The 20,811-nt window shown below is 34.5% G+C and overlaps 1 protein-coding gene across 2 annotated transcripts in view; it reads right to left on the reverse strand.

Annotated features, from left to right (window-relative positions):
* The window catches only part of ASCC3 (activating signal cointegrator 1 complex subunit 3), a 315,263-nt gene that overhangs the window by 287,626 nt on the left and 6,826 nt on the right, over positions 1-20,811 (reverse strand). The window contains exons 1-2 of one of the 2 annotated variants that reach the window (XM_069488077.1): positions 12,481-12,613; positions 8,791-8,941 (exon numbers count right to left, since the gene is read on the reverse strand). In XM_069488077.1, coding sequence (XP_069344178.1) covers positions 8,791-8,941; positions 12,481-12,570 — 241 coding nt within the window. In that variant the 5' untranslated portion in view covers positions 12,571-12,613. Of the gene's footprint in view, positions 1-8,790; positions 8,942-12,480; positions 12,614-20,811 lie in introns of those variants that run through there. The other variant, XM_069488076.1, reaches the window with a different exon arrangement.

Below are 20,811 nucleotides of genomic sequence, written 5' to 3' on the forward strand. Positions count from 1 at the left end.
TTTATTGATATTAACTACCCACTAGTAACTGACATGATATGTCCAAACATGAATTTGTACTTGCATATATTAAGTGATAATTTGAAATTATCCCAAATTGTAACAAAATAATTTTATAAAAACTTGAAACTGGCCGGGCGCGGTGGCTCACACCTGTAATCCTAGCACTCTGGGAGGCCGAGGTGGGCGGATCCTTTGAGCTCAGGAGTTCGAGACCAGCCTGAGCAAGAGCGAGACCCCATCTCTACTAAAAATAGAAAGAAATTATATGGACAGCTAAAAATATATATAGAAAAAATTAGCCGGGCATGGTGGTGCATGCCTGTAGTCCCAGCTACTCGGGAGGCTGAGGCAGGAGGATCCCTTGAGCTCAGGAGTTTGAGGTTGCTGTGAGCTAGGCTGACGCCACGGCACTCACTCTAGCCTGGGCAACACAGTGAGACTCTGTCTCAAAAAAAAAAAAAAAAAACTTGCAACTTAAAATCAAATATAGTATGAAAAATATAGTTGCAAATATTCCAAACAAAACATTAGCTTAATAGATGCATCCTTACATCTAAAAATAAACTACAAGTAGAGTTTATTCCAGGGATGCGGCCATGGTTCAATTATCAAAGAATCTAGAAACACAATCTACTCCCCATATAACATAATCTACTTTTAAAAACCAAAGGAGAAACATTGAGTACATAGATATGCCTAGAAGTGGAGCAGATATCCGGTAAATAAAAGGAAAATGTGAGGAAAAGGGTAAGTCATTAGCAGAGACTTGGACTCTTACCATTATTAAGTTGCTGACCTACATAAGGGACTTGTCAGATGAAACTCAGTTGGTCTCCGTGTCACTGGAGTAAGTTTTAATATTTGAGCTGAATCTATTCCTAATACAGTTATTTGTGGATGTATAAATATGTGGTAAAAATATAAAAATAAGCATGAGAATGATAAATACCAATGTATTTATTTATGATATTGGTTACCAGGGACTGAGCAGGGTACATAGGAGTTCTCACCATATTATAGCCAAGTGTTAAACTAAATGGTGAATACACAGGCATTTGTTATATTTTTATTTTTATCAACTTGAAATGTTTCATTAAATTTTTAATATAAAAAAGCACAACAAATTTTACTTCTTTATTGAATATAAAAGTACACAGTATACATACAGCTCAAAGAATCATCACAAAATGAACACACCTGCTGTGTAATTTGGCTAGCTACTTCCACAATCAGAACATTATCAGCTCTCCAAAAACCTTCCTCATAGTCACTGCCAGTCACTACCTCCTTCTGCAAAGGTAACCACTATTCTGACTTCTAAAATCAAAGATTGGTCATGCCTATTTTTCAATTTCTATAAATAGAATCACATTATGTGTTGTTTGGCTTCTACTGTCAATACAGTAAGACTGAGTTTCAGTGTTACACACAGCTGTAGTTCATTATTGCTATACTACAATTTATCTATACTTACAATTTATTTATGCATTTGACACTCAATTGTGTTGTTTACACTTTAAGAACATCACAAATAATGTTGCCATGAATGCACATGTCTTTTAGATATATATATGTACAAGCATTTTTATTGAATATTTATACACCAAGATTTTAAATTCCACATGTACAACCATAATAGATACTGTCAGTTATTCAAAGTAGTTGTACCAATTTAAACTTTAGCAGCAGTGGAACAGAATTTTTGTTTCACATTCTTTATCATGACTAACAACTGGTATGTCAGTCTTTTTAATTTTAACCATTCTGATGGGCATGTAGTGGCATCTTCTTGATTACCAATGAGGTTGAACCCCTTTTCGTGTTTACTGGCCAACTGTCTTCTTTGAAGTGTTTGTTCAAGACCCTTACTCATTTTTATATAGGTTTCTCTGTACTTTCCTTATTCATTGGTAGTTCTTATTTAACCTGGATACAAGCTCATTTTTTTGGTTATGTATCTTGAAGCTGTATTCTCCTACTCTGTGGCTTGCCTTTTTACTTATAATGAAAAAAATGTATTGGTTTTCATACTGTCCAATCTACCAGTAATTCCCTTTGGCTGTACTTTTTGTTTTAATAAATTTTCTCATATACCAAGATCCTGAAGATATTCTTCTACATTATCTTTTAGAAGATTTCTTTTGTGTATCATGTTTAATTCTATATGCTGCTTAAAATTATCTGCATAAATTTTTTTCATATGTACATCCAGTTGACTCCAGCACCAAATACTGCAAAAACAGTCTTGTCTTACTGCTTTATAGCTTTTATCGTAAGTAAAGTGTCCTAGTATCTGTGGGTTAGTTTCTGGACTGTATTCTATCACATCAGTCTACTTGTCTATACTTGGACCAACACCATATGGTCTAAATTACTAATCTTTATAGTAAGTTTTAATATCCACTAGACGAGGTGGGGAACCTGAGGCCTCAAGAGCCACATGTGACACTCCAGATCCCCCAGTGCTGCCCCTCAATTAAATCCAAACTTTATTAAAAGGATTTGTTCTGTGAAATTTGGATTCAGTCAAAGGCCGCAATCAAGGATCTAGAAGGCTACATGTGGCCCCAAGGCTGCAGGTTCTCCACCCTTGCCAGGCTCTCCCTCTTTACTTTTCAAGGTTGACTAGGCTGATCTTTGCCTTTGAATTTCCATATAAGTTTCACATTATCTTATCAGATTACACATATACATACTCTCAAACACAAACATGCTGAGATTTTGATTAGGATAGCATTGAATATGCAGACCAATTTGGGCAAAAATAATATCTTTATAATAGTGAATCTTCCAATCCTTGGGATATTCTTCCATTTATTTAGGTCTTCCTTAATTTCTCTCAATAATATTTTAATTTTCCATGAGTAAGTCTTGCTCATCTTTTGTTAAATTCACTCCTAGGTATTTAATATTTTTTTTATTTTTTTGTAAATGTAAAATAAATTAAAATTTATAAAATTTTATAAAGTAAATTTTGTAAAAATTTACATAAGAATGTTATTTTTTAAAATGTGCTGTGAGCAGAAATAAAATTAAGTTTTATATTGATCTTGCTAAATTCATTTTCTACAGATACAGTCATCTGAAGGATGACAGGTTTTCTTTTCAGTCTTTATACCCTTTTTCTTGCCATATTATATTAACAAAAATTTTTTGTACAATGAGAAAGAGAAGTGGTGACAGTCTAACTCCCTATTTCAGAGAAGCTTTTAACATTGCACCATAAAGTATGTTTGCTCAAGGATTTTTTTATAGCTACTCTTTATCAGATTAAGAAAGTCCCCTTCTAGTCCCAGTTTGATAAGAATTTTTATCACAAATGGATGTTAGATATTCAAAAAAGGCTTTTTCTTCATCTACTGAATCATATAATTTTTAAACCTTTATTACTTTACCATGAATCATGCTATTTTCCTTTTTATTAACCCAATCATTAACATTTTATGCACTGCCATGTGCTCACACACCCCAATCACACACATACCATGTGTATATTTTTTTCACTGACCCATTTGACAGTATATTGCAGTCTTCGTGACATTTCACTATAAATATCACAGTACAGATCTTCTGATAACTTAGGACATCTTCTGACATAGCCACAACGGTATAATCACACCTAAGATCTAATATTACCTAATGATACCCAGCCTGTATTCAAATTTTTCAATGGCCCCAAAAATATCTTTATAAGTTTTTCTGATTCAAGAGTTCATCAAGGATCATACATTACATTTGATTATAATATGTCTTTAGCCTCTTTTCCTCTACAATAGTAGCCTCATACCTTTTTAAATGACATTATATGACATTCTCATTAAAGCCATCAAGGCATATAGATTTCTTTGTTATTAAAACTTGTAATTACAGATTCAATTTCTTTTAACAGTCAAATATTCAGATTTTCTATTTCCTCTTTTGTCCACTTTAGTCATTTTTGTCAGCTTAGTCCTTTGATCTGTTAGAAGCTCTGCTCATTTTCTCATCCTCCTCTTTTCCATCCAGCCTCCTCTTCTGGAATGGACGGTCTGTCTCCTTTAGGAAAAAGTAGCCCAAATGCCAGGATCACATTATCTGTGTTGGTTTGTGCTTCCAGATCTTGACCTCATAATTCTTCACTGTTTTAGCAGTTTTCTGATGCGGTCAAACAAATTTTATATTTTATAGTTTTTCTAGTTATTCTCAGCAGAGGGTTGTTCCAAATTATCTTGTCTGCCATTTTATGGGAAGTAAAACTCTTTGAACTCTTTTGGAATCTGCAATTTTCAAAACAGCTAGTTTTCACAAAGACTCCTGAAGAACCTCTGCCGTATCCCATAAACAAAAGGCCCTTATAATTTTAACTGTCTACCCTTACTTCCATAGACAGAATTGCCAGATTCTGCTAGTATCTTTTTATACTTTCTTTTCCAGTCATTGCCTTATAAATTGCTTTCTACCCCAGGTTTTAATTCCTCACTTTTTATAGTAAAACCTTATTTCCTTGACTACTCACAAACCATAATGGATTCACAAATGCTTTAAACCACACTTTGTAAGCCACTCCTGTCCAATCTACCTTTTGACTTAGGGGTTATAAATTAGTGAAAGCAAAACAAACAGATCCGTGTGTGGCAAAATAATTTGAATACTGAAAAAAACTAGTTCAATTCTGGCTGAGTCTTGAGCTTTATTCAGACAGGAGTGGAATCAATAGATCAATGTGCTCTGGGAAAACATCAAAATTCTGTTCTGGCTCTGGGAGAGATAGTCACTTACAAAGCTGATTAGGTAACTATAGGGTCTTTCTACCCACTTGTCCACCATTCTTGACCCCCATGGTAGTTTCTATCTACACTGTGAAAATCTTATAAGCCTCCTGAAATGATTTAAAACTCTTAAGTAACAGACAAATATGCCTAATATATGATGCATTTTATTGATTGCCACTCTCAACCTTGACCTATTTTTAAAAATGTATGTGCTTAGAGCATATAAAACATATTGACAAAGTTTCATTGCCAATAAAATATACGTTAATATGACTATGTTTATCCTTTAAAATTCATGGAGATAGGAGATAGCTGCACCTACAATGAATATTTGGATACAGTAAGATTAAGGCCCAAGAATACTACTTTTAAAAAAATTTATAATATTTTCTCCCTAAAGCTATATTATTAAAATAATCTTGAGGGGAGAATCAAATTGTAAAAAAGTATGAGAATATATTACATGTAAACAAGGAGAGGGAGGAATACTTAAAAATAACAGAAAGAGAAAAACTGGCACTTGTAAGACATCGTCAGTTTTACAAGTAGTGAAGACCATACATAGAGGACTTTTTAAGTTGAATTCTCAATACTTCATTTGTTTACTTAACATCTACTGTATCTCTTGCGGCATATTAGACACTGGAGTAGAAAGATGTTGTGATCCCTGTATCAGCAAGGCATTCACAGTCCATCAGAGAGGAGAGAGAGGTAAACAATTATCAAACAATAAGAAAAGTAGGCTAAAAAAGTATGAACAGGTGATAGTCTAATGAAACACTGTCTACTAAGATCAGAAAGGAATCAGAGAGGACATGAATGAATGAAACCTAAGTCATTTCTTCAGAGATGAGAAGCATTTCACCAATTGAACACAATGGAGAAAGTTACTTTAACACATAAAAGAGAAAAACAGGATGCACTGTTCAGGAAATTAACATAGTAAACACTGCACACATTGTCTTAAAGGCTGCATGTGATACAATGGCAAAGAGATGAAAAAGTAAATTCTGTCAATTCATAAAGGAGCTATCTTATGTGTCATTCTAAAGAATTTGGTCTTAGCCTGGGCAACATAGTGAGACCCTGTCTCTACAAAAAGTGAAAAAAAATTAGCCAACCATGGTGGTGCACTCCTGTAGTCCCAACCACTTAGGAGGCTGAGGCAGAAGGATCACCTGACCCCAATAGTTTGTGACTGCAGTAAGCTATGATGATGCCACTGCACTCCAGCACTCCAGCCTAGGCAACAGAACAAGACCCTAGTCCCCTCCGACCCCCCCCCAAAATAAACCCAATTTGGCCTAATAGATAAATTGGGAATAAAAATGAGCATTACCATTTACATATATCAGTCTAGTGATACTGAAGAAGTTGGATGAAAAGGGAAGGCTGAAGCAATATACTACTGTATTAGTTCAGACACGAGATGATAAAATCCTGAAATAAGGCAAGGGTAAATGTGCAGAGGGAATAAAATTTAATAGCTGAAAAATACACTTCATAGGACATGATCTCTGACAACAAGGAAAAGAAGGGTAAAAATCTAGGATTTCTATCGTTTCTATTTCAGAATTTGGATCTAGGTCTACCTTCACTAGATACCAACAACGATTCATTAACGTTGGTGTGCAACGTTTCTTCACATAAAAAAATGAAAGTATTAAACAAGATGTCCCCAGAGGTTTCCTACAGCTTAAAACATCTATTATTCTAACTAAATAATACACATGGTCTTAAGTGGCTCATGTTATATTCAACTGAAATATAATTGTTCTTTTTTCTTTATTCTGTTGCTCTACTTTTTGAACACAATGACATCAAAATTGTACTAAAAGAGAAATGTAAGAGAAATCACAAAAATATATTTCCCATGAGACTAATCTTTTCAAAGCTACCAGTTTCATTACATTTCCAGTATCAGCAGGTTCATTCATAAAGGGTGGCTGACTACTATTCTACTATTAGTTTCACTAAAGCTAATAGTTGTTTATCTTAAGCACAGCATTAAAAAGTAAGTATAACAGACTATTTGCCTAAATCCAACAATAAGATTTTATGTCTCAGAGATATTCTTACATCTCAAAATAATCAATCCCTTAAACACAGTCAGTTGATTAGTTCCTAAGTATGAATCAGATGTTTCACCACAGGCAATATCCCTAATATTAACAATCAATGGCTGGTATTTAAGGTAAGGTTTTTTGAATTCTGGCCACAGATACTCAGGAAAGTAAAGAATAACTTGTTTCTTTTAAATCTTAATTTCTATATCACTTACATAAAACAATAATTTAGCCATGGTACTGCATAAGCTCAATATTTCCTTACTGTTTTTGCTGAGTATTCTTTGGCATTTTAATGCAATTAAAGAAGAGGAAGGACATTACAGTTTTTGAAAAGCACTTTAGTAAGACTCTGGTGACCCCAACATCTTACAAATGAAGACCAAGATGACTAGAAGGGTTAAGATCCTAGTCATGATGATTTAGGGCATTTTGCACTTTCACTACTATTGTATAAGGAACCTTACTTAAAAACATAAAGTGTGATTCTATGTCAAATGCTATTATTAATACAAATCTCATCAAAGTATGCTCTATTTCCGCTAGGCCCTTGAACTTCTGAAGATCTGACTAGAAAAACACATGGCATTTATTTTGTGATTTCACAACTTAAAACAATGAGGACATTCAATTCAATATTATGCTAGATTACAGATCAATGACAGCAAAATAATATATTTTTAAAAGTCAAAATATTTGAAGGAAAATATTTAAAAATGTGATAATCATAAGAAATTTTCAAGTCTAATAAAATATAAAAGGAACACCCTCCAAAGTTGGTATAAGGAAGAAAATTGCCAACCAACATATGGTAAGAATCTGAAATCTCCCTCTACTAAGAAATCACCTGAGAAAACTTTTTCATTTACTTATCAAATGAATCTTCATTAAGACCCTAAAATATGCCAAGCACTATTGTAAGCACTGGGGATAGAATGTTGAACAAGAAAAATAAAATCTTATTCTCATGAAACTTAGATCTTAGTGGCCATAAACAAACAAGCAAAATGTCAGATAATGATAAATGTTATGGGGTATTATAAGATAAAGCATGACAGGTGACAATTTGAGATTGGAATAGAAGGCCTCATTAAGGAAATTTTTAGCTGAGTTCAACACGAAAGGATCTATACCTGTACTAAGATTACAACAGATGAACATTCTCAGCACAGAGAGCAGCACGTGCAAAGACCCCAAAACAGGTACCAGTGAGGTGGGTTTGAGGAAGTGAGAGAAAGCCATGTGTCTGAAGCACAAATGGTGAGGGCAAGGATGACGTGAGATCAGAGACAAAGGTGGAGGCCAGATCACATAGGAACAGAGTAGGACTTTGGACTTTTTGTAGGTACAAACCTGCTGAATTTGGAAAACATAAAACTACAACAGGGTTAACCATGCTTTTCAGTTATCAGAGTTTGGAGTAATATGATGAATTTCACTGTACAAACTCAGGTATTTTACCAGAGAGTTATTTTAGTTTCTAACCTTGGGAAAGTACCCTAAGTATACAGTATTACCATTTCAAATTATACTTTCCTTCAAATACAATCAGCTGGTGAGAATGTTAGTGTGGAGTGGGAATCAACACAGTCAAAGTCAAAGTACAGCTAAGTATTGCCATTCACTGTGTGCTAGGTGGGCCTCTATAACAAGAAAATAGGCTACATGGCTTTTAGGGTTCCTTGGAGCTACATTAGATTTTTAATTTACCTAATCCTTCAATCAAGACAATAGTTTTCAAAACCTAAATTCCTACAAATCCCTCATGCATGACTGTATTATAATTACTGATTTATTTCCACCTCATCATTCTCTACCCTTACCCTCACTGATAGATAAGACTGTCTTTCATAATTATGAATACCTGCCTAGAAATTTTAGCCTTTCATTATATAGTATATAGTTTACAAGGAATCTACTTTTGAATCTTATTGGTTCTTTAAAAAAAACAAAACAAAACAAAACTATACCTATTTGTTTTGCAGCATGTAGTATTTCTTTTAAGTCTTCATTTACACTTTGCATTTTACTCTTCTCCAGTTTTTCATTCAAAAATTTTATTATCTTCTTCCATGTCAGGCCCAAATCTAAAACTTGTTCATGAAGTTTGGATCGCTTTATCTGAAACAGAGAGCATAACCAAGAAATTAAAATTCTTCTCAAATCCATCACTTACTATATATTTTGCATTACATTATACAATTTGGCACTACCCACAAGAATTCAAAGTTGTATATAGTCACATCTGAACTGACTGTTCTCAGAACAAGTTTTACTTAAATGTAATTTCATAGACTCTCATTTGTTTAAAAGATAGTTTAATTAAAGCTTTTTTTGTTTTAATTATAGTGCATACTCATTATGAAATCATTTTCATACAGCAAAGTAAAAAGCAAAGCAAAAAAATTTAACATCCAGATAATAACAATTGGTAACATCCTACATACCTCTTTCCATTTTTCTACCTGCTTGTTTTTAACATAGCTTAGATTAATATAAACAGGAACTTTATGTCATCCTTTTTGATGAAAGGCATTTATAGAAAATTAGATTGTCATGATTGGTTCAATATATTCAAGTCAGCATAACTTTCTTAAGTATGATCCTAGAATAGGTTAGGCATTCAGGAGATTCTTTTCTATAAACACTCTTCTTTGAGGCTCTTTCCATTATCAAGAAGTGACCACAGAAGTAAGTAAAAAATTTATTTCAGACCATTGGCTTTGATCCATAGATAAAACTCATCAAGTCCTCTAACCAAATGAAAAAGGAGTGGGTCAGAAAGAAAATTGTAAGTTTTATTCTTGAACTGATAATACATAATGCACCACTATTTTCCTGCCTGTTTTCTAATTTAAAATGGGGCTAGTCAATCTGGGTTTTGAGAGAGGAGAATGGGCAAAGGTAGAGATGAAATATGATCGACTGTAAAATGAATTAAATTGTTATAATGGGGTCATAGGTACATAAAGGTTTATCTTATTTTTCTCTCTACTTTTGTATATATGTTGGACAGTTTTTAAAATAAAAAGCTATATTAAAATGAGGCCTATTATATATGCTACTTTCCTTTTTCAGGGGGAAAAAAGTGTTTAAAAGCCTACAGGAATAAATGAAACAACATAGGATATGCATGCAGTCCTTATACGCTTTTAAATTTTTAAATCTTCCGTTGTATCCTTAACACAGAATAACTTGCAAAGGGCTACAGGGAGGTGAGGTCAGAAATAATTCAAGTTTAAGACAGCAATATTAATTAACTGTATAGAATATATCCTTATTTATTAAAATAAAAAATGTAAAACAACTGCAACTGTGAAGAAGGTTAACTGCTTTGTGTCTAACAAAATTCTGTATCATTAGAGAAAAGGAATCTGTCAAAAGACTATTACAAATCTTTTCTTCCTAGTATCCATCTTTGAGTGAAACTATTAATTACAAACCTACATAAGGACTTTTAGCAATAAAATTCCAAACAACTAGGAAACAAGGTTATTAGTTTACAATAGAGTCAAATAAAGAGTAAGCAATTAAAGTGAATGATTTTTTTTAAAAAAATAGCAAAGGGCCAGTTCATTCATATACTATATTACATGGCTCATTTCTTCATATGTACAGTTCATACAGCTTCAGGCCTATAAAGTTCACAACACTATGGCTAAGCTTCTAAAACATTTACCCTTTCCTAGTGAAAAGCCAATCCATCATTTACATAAATGTCTCCACAGGTTTCATCCATAATATGAAATCTGTTATTATGAATTTTTTACAAATTTCAGCAACTTATAAATAATTTCAAACATGTCCAAAATACATAAAAATAGTATGAATGGCTATAACTTTTGCTCTTTCATCTCTTGTGTCTTGTGAAACAGAAGATGTGTATACTACCAAATCACATTCAGGAAGAAACTAGAGTAATTTAAAGATTAAAAATAATTAAGTCCATCATAGTAATAGAAACAGCTCCACATTTACCAGTTGATCAGAATCCATATGTTATGGCCGAATTGTGTCCCCTCAAAATTCATATGTTGAAGTCCTAACCCCCAGTACCTCAGGAAGTGACTGGATTTGAAGATAGGGCCAGGCATTCAAAGAGGTGATTAGGTTAAAATAAGGCCATTAAGATGGGCCCTAGTCCCATCTGACTGGTGTACTTATAGGAAGAAAAAATTTGGACAAAGAGACACCAAGGATGTGCTCTCACAGAGGAAAGACCATGTGAGGGCACAGTGAGAAGGCTGCCATCTGCAAGCCCAGGAGAGAGGCCTCAGAAAAAAATCAAACCTGTCAATTCCTTAATCTTAGACCTCTAGCTCCAGGACTGTAAGAGAACAAATTTTTGTTGTTTAAGCCATCCAGTCCATGGTATTTTGTGTTATTTTGTGTAAACTAATTCTAAGAGTCTTTCCGCTAAATATTTTTTAACTATATATATAGAATTTTCTAAAGTCTTGATATCATATACTTTCATTGTTTCTATCTTATTAAACTTGTAACTATACCTAATTTATTTTATACCTTTATAAGACTTATATATGTTTACCCATCAGAAGAAATTCTTTGCCAAACCATATGCCCTAATTTGCAGTTCAGAAAATGCAGTTATTCAATCTATGTGGGAAACAGACTGAAGGAGTTCTTTCAGTAAGACAAAAGTGATATTCCAAAGTGACAACCATTTTGCCCTGGTGGGATCTAACTGTATTTACAGCAAGGGTAAAATCAGTACTATTTATTGTAAAATTGACTCATGTAAGATAACTGTTCCGTATCATACTACTACTAAAGCAGGGGTCGTTCTTTACTACAAACGTCAAAACAGAGGTTACAGTCTATATAATTTTTTTGCCTTTTTTTTTTTTTTTTCCCTAAACAGAGCCTTGCTCTATCGTCCTGGCTAGAGTGCAGTGGTGTCACCATAGCTCACTGTAACCTCAAACTACTGGGCTCAAGCAATCCTTTCCGCCTCAGCCTCCTGAAAGCTGGGACTATAGGCATGTGCCAACATGCCTGGCTAATTTTTTCTATTTTTAGTAGATGGGACTTGCTCTTGCTCAGGCTGGTCTCGAACTCCTGACCTCAAGTCATCCTCCTGCCTCAGCCTCACAGAGTGCTAGGATTACAAGCATGACCCATTTCACCTGGCCTAATTTTTGTTTCTTACTATAATTTATTTCTGAAGTTTCAGTTATAAAGCAGCTTTTAAAATAGCAGTGTTTTTTAAGTCTTAAATGCCTTTCTTAACAAGTATAAGATCAATCTCTGAGTTCAAGAGTTAACATTCATATTTCCCATGTTAAGGTATATTGTTTCTGTTCATTTGATAAGAATTTTACCAGAGACCTAAAAACATACTCGGATGATCCAGAGGTAAATTACTGGATTAAACTATAAAATAACTGTGACAGGGACTTTACCAACAGAAAAACTAACAAAGGAGTCAATTATCACAGTTCTGTTTATTCCCTTTCACAATACAGTTTTAGGTGTTTAAAATAAGTATTCCCATAGGAATTATCAGTATACACATTCACCATTTGGTCTCACATTAAACAAGATAAAACTTCGATTTTAAGCACACAGGACTGAGGAAAACAATGTCATATATTTGCCCATACTCTGTGGTTATAACAGTATTCATCTAAAAAAATTACCTTTAAGTCAGCTACTTCTTCATTATAATTATCTTGCTTGGTGACATTTGAAAAGGAGCGCAAGGCTCCTGTGAGACGAGGTAAAGCCATCTATTATTCAATCAGTGATCCATACAACCAGAAACCTGAAAATGAAACAAAACAATATGATATTTATCTGTTCAGACGAGGTGGGAGAGGTAATCAAACTCAACAAATTGACCTATGCAAGAGAAAAAGGAAACAAATTAATTAAAAAAGCAACTGCTACCAATGTTGAAAAATTCTCCTGACACACTTTCTACTCCTAAAGATTTTATTTTTAAATAGCACATTGGCTATGGTTGGAGAAATGAAAAAGAAACAAACACTTGTTCCTAGATGGTTCTATAACATTGCCTGAGTTCTATAGCTTCCCACATGCATGACTTAAATACTGTGTTACTACTGCCAATAATATTGAGAGAGATAAAAGCAATTGCCCATCTTTTCCCAATTTTGTTTAATTCTCACTGGTTTCAAATTATACAACTTTCTAGTGGTTTCCCCTCTGCTTGGAATGCTCTTCCCCTAGATGTTCACAGAGCTGGCTTAATATGCAAATATTGGCTTAAAAGATACCTCCGAAGACAGAGCTTTTCCTGACCACTCCATCCAAAAACCAGGGCAGCTCCCCAGTCACTATCTATCAAAGCACAAAATTTTAATTATCTGTATGGCACTAATTAGTATGTGACATTTTCTCATTTACTTACTGATGTATGTGTTGTCTCACCCCACAACAAGCAAGTTTCATGACAGAAAGGACCTTTATTTCACTGATCTCCCAGCAAATAGAACAGGACTGTAATATTTTTGGTGCTCAATAATTATGTTAAATTAATAAAAGGAAAAAAATGAAAAAGAAGATAATGGTAACAGGGAGACTGGAGAATAGAGGAAAGAATTAAAGCAGCTGATGAAGAAGAAGAACACCCAGGGAAAAAGAGAAGTCAGATGACCTGGTCTAATCCCCTTGTTAATATGCTGACAACTAAAAAACTAACCTCCAGGCAAATAGTCTAACATTATCCTGGTTGAAGATTGCTTATTATAGCACAACTACAATCTACAGATTTACAAGGCATGGCTACCTGAAGAATTTCACATAAGCTATACAAGTCCTTAAAGCATTTCTCAGCTAGGGATGATTTCTGTTCCCCCATGAGACATTAGGCAATACCTGGAGTCCTTTTGGGTATCACAACTGGAAGGGAGTTGGAGGGGGACCACAGACTTCTAGTGGATAGAGGTCAACTAAGAATAATCTAACCCCAAATGTCCAACGTGGGAAGAAAAGTACTGGAGAGGAGAGGAGACCAGCAGGGAGGGGAGCATACAGTATGTCTCAGACCACTCTTCCTTCCTGCTTTTCCTCTTGATTGCTGTATTCTTGAAGTTATTACAAAGTTTAATACTTGAAACAAAACTGACTCAAATTAGAATTAGATACAAAATAACTATGTGAAATGTTTAACAAAAGAGAAAAATTTGAAATAATGAATAATAAAAAACTTCACTAGGCAGATTTGAAAATATAACTTCTAGAAATAAAAATACATAATTGTTAAATTTAAAAAGTGAGTGGATAGGTTAAACAACAGCTAAAGAGAAAAGTGGTGACCTCGGAAAGATTTGAAGAAACCCAGTATGCTGTCACAGACAAAGTTTAGATTAAGCAGAACAAATACAAACAAGTCCAAATACATTAATAATCACAATAAATATAGACAAAATAAACTTATTCAAAAGACTAACAGAATAAATTGTTAAACAAGAAACACTACAGTTATATCAAAAACACAGGACAGAAGAGTGAAAGTTAATGGAAAGAATAAAATCTTCCTGCAAATAACCAAACGTAGCTGGTGGCTGTATCAAAAATATCAGCTCAGACAAAATACAATTTTTTTTTATTTTTTTTTATTTCAGCTCATTGTGGGGGTACAAAAGTTCAGGCTATATATATTGCCCATGCCTCCCCATCCCCCAGAGTCTGAGCTTCAATTGTGTCTATTCCCTAGACAGTGCACATCGCACTCATCATGCAGGTGTGCACCCATCCCCTCCCCCCACCCCATCCCCCCCAGTCAGAACTTCAAGCATGTCCATTCCCCAGGCAGTGCGCATCGCACTCATCAAGTAGGTATATACCCGTCCCTTTCACCCAGCCCCGACCTCTGTCCGATACCCAATTGGTGTTATTCCCAAATGTGCACTCAGGGAAACCAGTTTGCTGGTGAGTACATGTGGTGCTTATTTTTCCATTCTTGGGATACTTCACTTAATAGAATGGGTTCCAACCTTCTCCAGGAGAACCACAGAGATGCCATATCGCCATTATTTCTAATAGCTGAGTAATATTCCATGGTATACATATACCACATTTTGCTAATCCATTCATGAATTAATGGGCATTTGGGTTGTTTCCACATCTTTGCGATTGTGAATTGTGCTGCTATAAACATTCGGGTGCAGGTATCTTTTTTATAGAATGACTTTTGTTCTTCTGGGTAGATGCCCAATAATGGGATTGCTGGATGGAATGGTAGGTCTACTTGAATCTGTTTAAGGTATCTCCACATTGCTTTCCACAGGGGTTGCCCTAGTTTACAGTCCCACCAGCAGTGTATGAGTGTACCTGTCTTTCCACATCCCCGCCAACATGTATAGTTTTGGGACTTTTTGATAAAGGCCATTCTCACTGGAGTTAAGTGATATCTCATTGTGGTTTTGATTTGCATTTCCCTGATGATTAGAGATGTTGAACGCTTTTTCATATGTTTGTTAGCCATTTTTATATCTTCTTTTGAAAAATTTCTATTCATGTCCTTTGCCCACTTTTTGATAGGGTTGTTTGATTTTTTCTTGCTGATTTTCCTGAGTTCTAAATAGATTCTTGTTATCAGTCCTTTATCTGATGTGTAGAATATGAAAATTTTTTCCCATTCTGTAGGTGGTCTGTTTATTCTCGTGACTGTTTCTTTGGCTGTGCAGAAGCTTTTTAATTTGATCAGGTCCCATTTATTTATTTTTGTTGTTGCTGTGATTGCCTTAGGGGTCTTCTTCATAAATTCTTTGCCTAGGCCAATGTCTGTAAGAGTCTTTCCTACATTTTCTTCTAGAATTCTAATAGTTTCCGACCTAAGGTTTAAGTCTGTTAACCACCGTGATTTGATTTTTGTGAGAGGTGAAATCTGTGGGTCCTGTTTCAGTCTTCTACATGTGGATATCCAGTTTTCCCAGCACCATTTATTAAATAAGGAATCTTTTCCCCAGAGTATGTTTTTGCCTGCTTTGTCAAAGATTAGATGGCTATATGAGGATGGTTTTATATTTGGATTTTCTGTTCTGTTCCACTGGTCTGTGTCCCTGCACTTGTGCCAATACCAGGCAGTTTTAAGAACCACAGCCTTGCAAAATACACTTTAAATAATACAAAATACACCTTCAAATTAAAAGTATTTGGGACAAAAAAAATCTACATAATAATAAAAGATACAGCTCACCAAGAAGACATAAAAGTTCTGAATTTGTATGCTCTGATAAAATAGTCTAAATTATTAAATTAAAACAAATAGACTTGCAGGGGAAGTGACAAGTCTAACATCAAAGTAGAAGCATAAAGACCTCAATTATTGAGCTCAAGTAAATGACAAGTAAAAAAGAAAAAAATTTAAAAATACATAAAAAATTTTTAAAAAGATATCAATTATTGATAGGTCAAGCCAACTGTCTCCATGCCCCCCCCCAAAAGCAGTAAAGATACAGAGGACTTGAACAATGCAATAAGGCAATAAGTTACATTTCATGAACATACACAGAAACCTGTACTTAATGATTAAGAATTACATATCCTTCTCAAGTACACGTGGAACAGTTAAAAAATGGTCTAGGTATAGTAGGCTATAAAGCAAGCCTCAATAAATTTCAAAGAATAGGAGTCAGTAAACTTTTCTGCAAAAACAGAGTAGAAAGTAGTTTAGGTTTGTTTAGCAGGCTACATGCACTCTCTGCCATATATTCTTTGCCTTTTTTTCTAAATGACACATTAAAGTATAAAATCCATTCTTGAGCTCAGGATGACCAAATTAGTTTCTGACCCCCCATATAGGTCAGAATCTTTGAGCAAAATGCGGTTGATTATAAATCAGGAGGGGGAAAAAAGATAAAGTATTAAAAACATACATAATTGCACTATAAATCAGCAAGGAATTGATCTGAAAACTGAGGAAAAACAGTGGATTCTCTACATCACACTGGAGAATTTTAATCAGAAAACTAAAATGATCCAATTTGCAAATAAACGTCTTAGCTAGCTGATTTTAGATTTCAACTGCCCATTGGGAATGAATTCAGGAGAGCATTTGTGGAAACAAGATGACTCAGGGAATCACATCTGGATTTTTCTAACACTGGGTAACATACTCCTCGGAGCATTTGGAAGAAAAATGAAAGCAGGAGTCTGTGGACAGCATAAAGCAGAAATTCCCAAACTTTATTTTACACACCAAAGTCACCTGGAGGGCTTCTTGAAACACAAATTGCTAAGCCTCACCCCCTACCCTTCACTCCCAATGTTCCAGTTAAGCAGATCAGATGGCATTAAGATGAGGTGTGAGAATATACATTTCCAATAAGTTTGCAGATGAAACAGAAGATCAAGGACCATACTTGGGAACCATTGTCTTAGAGATGGTGTCTTCTATTCTTAAATAACCATTCAATTTTGCCTCAAGTCAATAATGACAAAGGAGAAAATTCACCTATTAAGAAATCCATGGCCTCAATTTAGATGGCTCCTACCAGCCTTTCTCAACTGGGGTCTATGAAAAGAGTAAAATCTTACTGAAAGGGACCTGAGTGACTTTTTTCTCAATTCTCCCAAGAACTATACATAGTTAAAATCATCTATAAAGACTAAACAAAGCATACAGTGGATGCCATAGGGCACTGGGGTTTAAACTCACCACCCCCATCAAGAGGCTGCAAAGGTATTCATGATGACTGAAGTCATAAGTCTTTAAAAAAAAGGTCCTGACACTAAACTGAACAATATTCTGCCTCAGAACCTACCTTTTACCACACAAGTTAGTGCTTTCAAACTGCAGCATCAGAACAAGAGACATATGATATTAATATATGAACACTGTGCCTCAGGCATGGTCTTGTGAATAAATGGGATATTTGGGGCCACTACTTCCAACATTTTGACATATCTTACAATAATATCCTAGATCCCATGTCCTTTTCTTAAAAACAAAAAGGTAGGAATACTTCATTGATTTTTATTCTAACTCACAAACCTGGCAAATCCTAACAAAATAAGATAATATACTCAACTTCTAAGAGGAGATCTAATAATAGAGCCTGGTAATGAGGTCACATTGTTATACACCACACCAACAGGAAAACTTTAAAGCTCCCTGAGATTTCATCAGTGATCAGCATGCACTATAATTGATAGAATGAAGCAAAACACATTACTTGATTTGCTAATTGTGTTTTATCTGTTTTCTTCCTCAGGCTGAATGACCAACATTAAATATGTTGTAATCGCTCTTTAGCTCATTGTCACCTATAAATAATTTATTCACAAATATTTGAGTTTTTCCTATCCACCAGGATCTGTGCTAGGCATTGGGTATAAATGAGGTTTACAGAACTTTTTTTCAAGACTCATACTTTGTAATGGTAAAAAAAATTCCAACATTTAAGTGTATTTGGAATATATTAAAGTCAAATTGAGAAAACAAATTTTAAAACTTAATTTAATCAGCAAATATTTATAGATCACCCATCATATACTAGAAACTTTATGAGGCTCTAGATATTGAAAAAAGAAAAAATTTTGGTATGACTACACTTGCCCTCAAGGATGAATTTACAGTATAGTTTTGAAGAAAGAAAAATAGTTGCAATAATAATAATAATAAAACTGTAAGAAGACTGGGAAGGAGGATCTCAAGGGATGGGAGGGCAGGAGATATGGAGGAAGGAGGCTAAGCTTGAGCTGAGACTTCAAGGACTTGAATTAGTTACCCTGGTGAAAAAGGAAGAAAAGGTTATTCCAAGAGGTGAAAGTATGAAAGAGAAAACTAAAATAACAGACTTATTCATTTAAAAATCCCTACAGAATGTATATTTGGAGAGTCATGGAAATAAGGCTTTAAAAATGTAAGCAGAGACCCAACATGTCTCAAATTAGGCAATTTTCATCCTCATAACCAGAATCATTGAAAAAAATTTAACATTGTAGAAAAATTACTCAGACTTATGTGTGATGAACAGATAAAGGCAGGGTCAAACTGGAGACAAGTAAGCCAGCTGGAAAGTTATTTCAATAAACCAAGCGAGATAGAGAGGACAGAATTAAGGCAGGGAAAAGCAGAAAAGGATGGATTTAAGATGACTATATTTGGAAGATACAATCAACATAGAACAGGATGTGAAGATGAAGCAGAAAGGAGCAGGACACTCAAGAGAGGTTGAAGAGTAGAAACTATATGTATAGAGAGCATACAGGAGGAGTAAAGATGATAAATTCTGTTTTGGAAAGTTTGAATTATGGGCCACCAAGTGGGATATAAGTTTTGGACTTCCTATCAGAGGTCTGGACTGGAAATACAGAATTTAGTGTTATCACTCCATCATAGTTAAAACCATGGATGAACATAATATTCCTTTAAATCAAGTATACATAAAACTGTGGACCTTCCTCCTAAGAAAACAGACATACACACATATAAACAGTATTTTCTACTCCATTTCAAAGGCTGCATGAATGCCCTGACGTCCATTCATGCACTCTACCCCTAAAAGTCTCTTGAGAGGAGACAGTAAAGAGTTACGGAAAGAGTCCTAAGAGATCAGCAAAGGAGCTGTCATATAGACAGGGTGTTATGACAAGAGAAAAAGTTTCAAATGCTATGATACAGAGTCCATTGTACTTTCCACTCTAAGGTCCTAGATGACTTCAGCATAAGTAGTTTCAAAAGAATAGTGGGAGAAGGCAAATTTCAGCAGGTTGAAGGATAAATGGAAAGAGAGAAAACACAAAGAAACAAGTGGATACATGCTATTCATTCAGGGAAATTGGCTGAGAAAAAAAACAGGACACAGTGAAATAATAGGGCTAAAACTTTCTGAAAATACAAGATAGAGTTGAGGATATTTTTATAATCAGGGGACAATCCATATGGAGAGGGAAAGGTTGAGTAATCAGGAGAAAGATTATGACTGATGCAGCAGGGTCCCTGAGAATGTAGGAGAGAATGGGAAGAAAAGTACAAGTCTACAGAGACTTGGATGAAAGAGAGAGCACGAAGGAAGGATGAGTGGAACTGCAAATGTTTATAACATGGTTAAGCAGAGGGTGAATGGGGAAAGAAAAATGTGATAAAAGGGAGTTGTATCAAAATGACTTCTAGTTTTTTTTTTGAAATATGCTGACACTATTCAAAAAGAGGATGAGAGGGATTTTTCAATATGGAGCCAAAAGTTTGGACTTTGCCACCAGCAATAAGAAAGGAAACTGATTAACATACCAGAAAAGGAATTTTCAGGTAGCAATGAATGCTCAGCTCATACTGGTAACCATAAATTTAGAGTGGCAACAATCTGGTATAGAAACAAAGGTTGATATGATCCAGGGTTAAGGTTTCATAACACAGGGGCAGTAGGACAATGAAACCTAAAGGACAAGTGATTAAGTGCTAAATTTGAGGTCCAGACAAAAGGAAAAGATGTTCAAAAAGGACATCCTAAAGACAAGTCATGTTCATGATTAAAATTTCTGGTTTATAAGACACAGTGAATAAGCATTAAGATAAACTGGCCTACATACCAGTCATTACCTCAGTAATTTTTATTCCACATTTAGTATGGCCTACTAAATGACAAATATATAAACAAAAAATTCCTTTAATGATAAATATGTAACACTTCATAACAAATATAATTCTAAGGGATTGAAACCCTAAAAAGCCTATTTTTGTTGGTCAGAAGAAGTACCCACCATGATTATCTGATTGAATCTTTAAATTGTTGATTAGAAATATGTACAAATAAAAAGAAATGGTCTTGAAAAAGTAATTGCCCTTTTTAACATTCCAAATAAGGAAGAAAAAAAAAATCTAACAGTAGTATATTTCCCTTTGCAAAATGATAGTAACCAATAATCAATGAGCTAGAATTCTGGTATACACTATTCTCAAGTACCACATAGAAAAATTATAAGATGTATTCTTCATATGCCAAACCTATGCTCCTGAACTCTTAAGAGGGTCTGGCTGCTTGATGGCAACTTTAGGA

Source organism: Eulemur rufifrons, chromosome 15 (assembly GCF_041146395.1).
Source record: "Eulemur rufifrons isolate Redbay chromosome 15, OSU_ERuf_1, whole genome shotgun sequence".
Classification (NCBI taxonomy): Eukaryota; Metazoa; Chordata; class Mammalia; order Primates; family Lemuridae; genus Eulemur; species Eulemur rufifrons.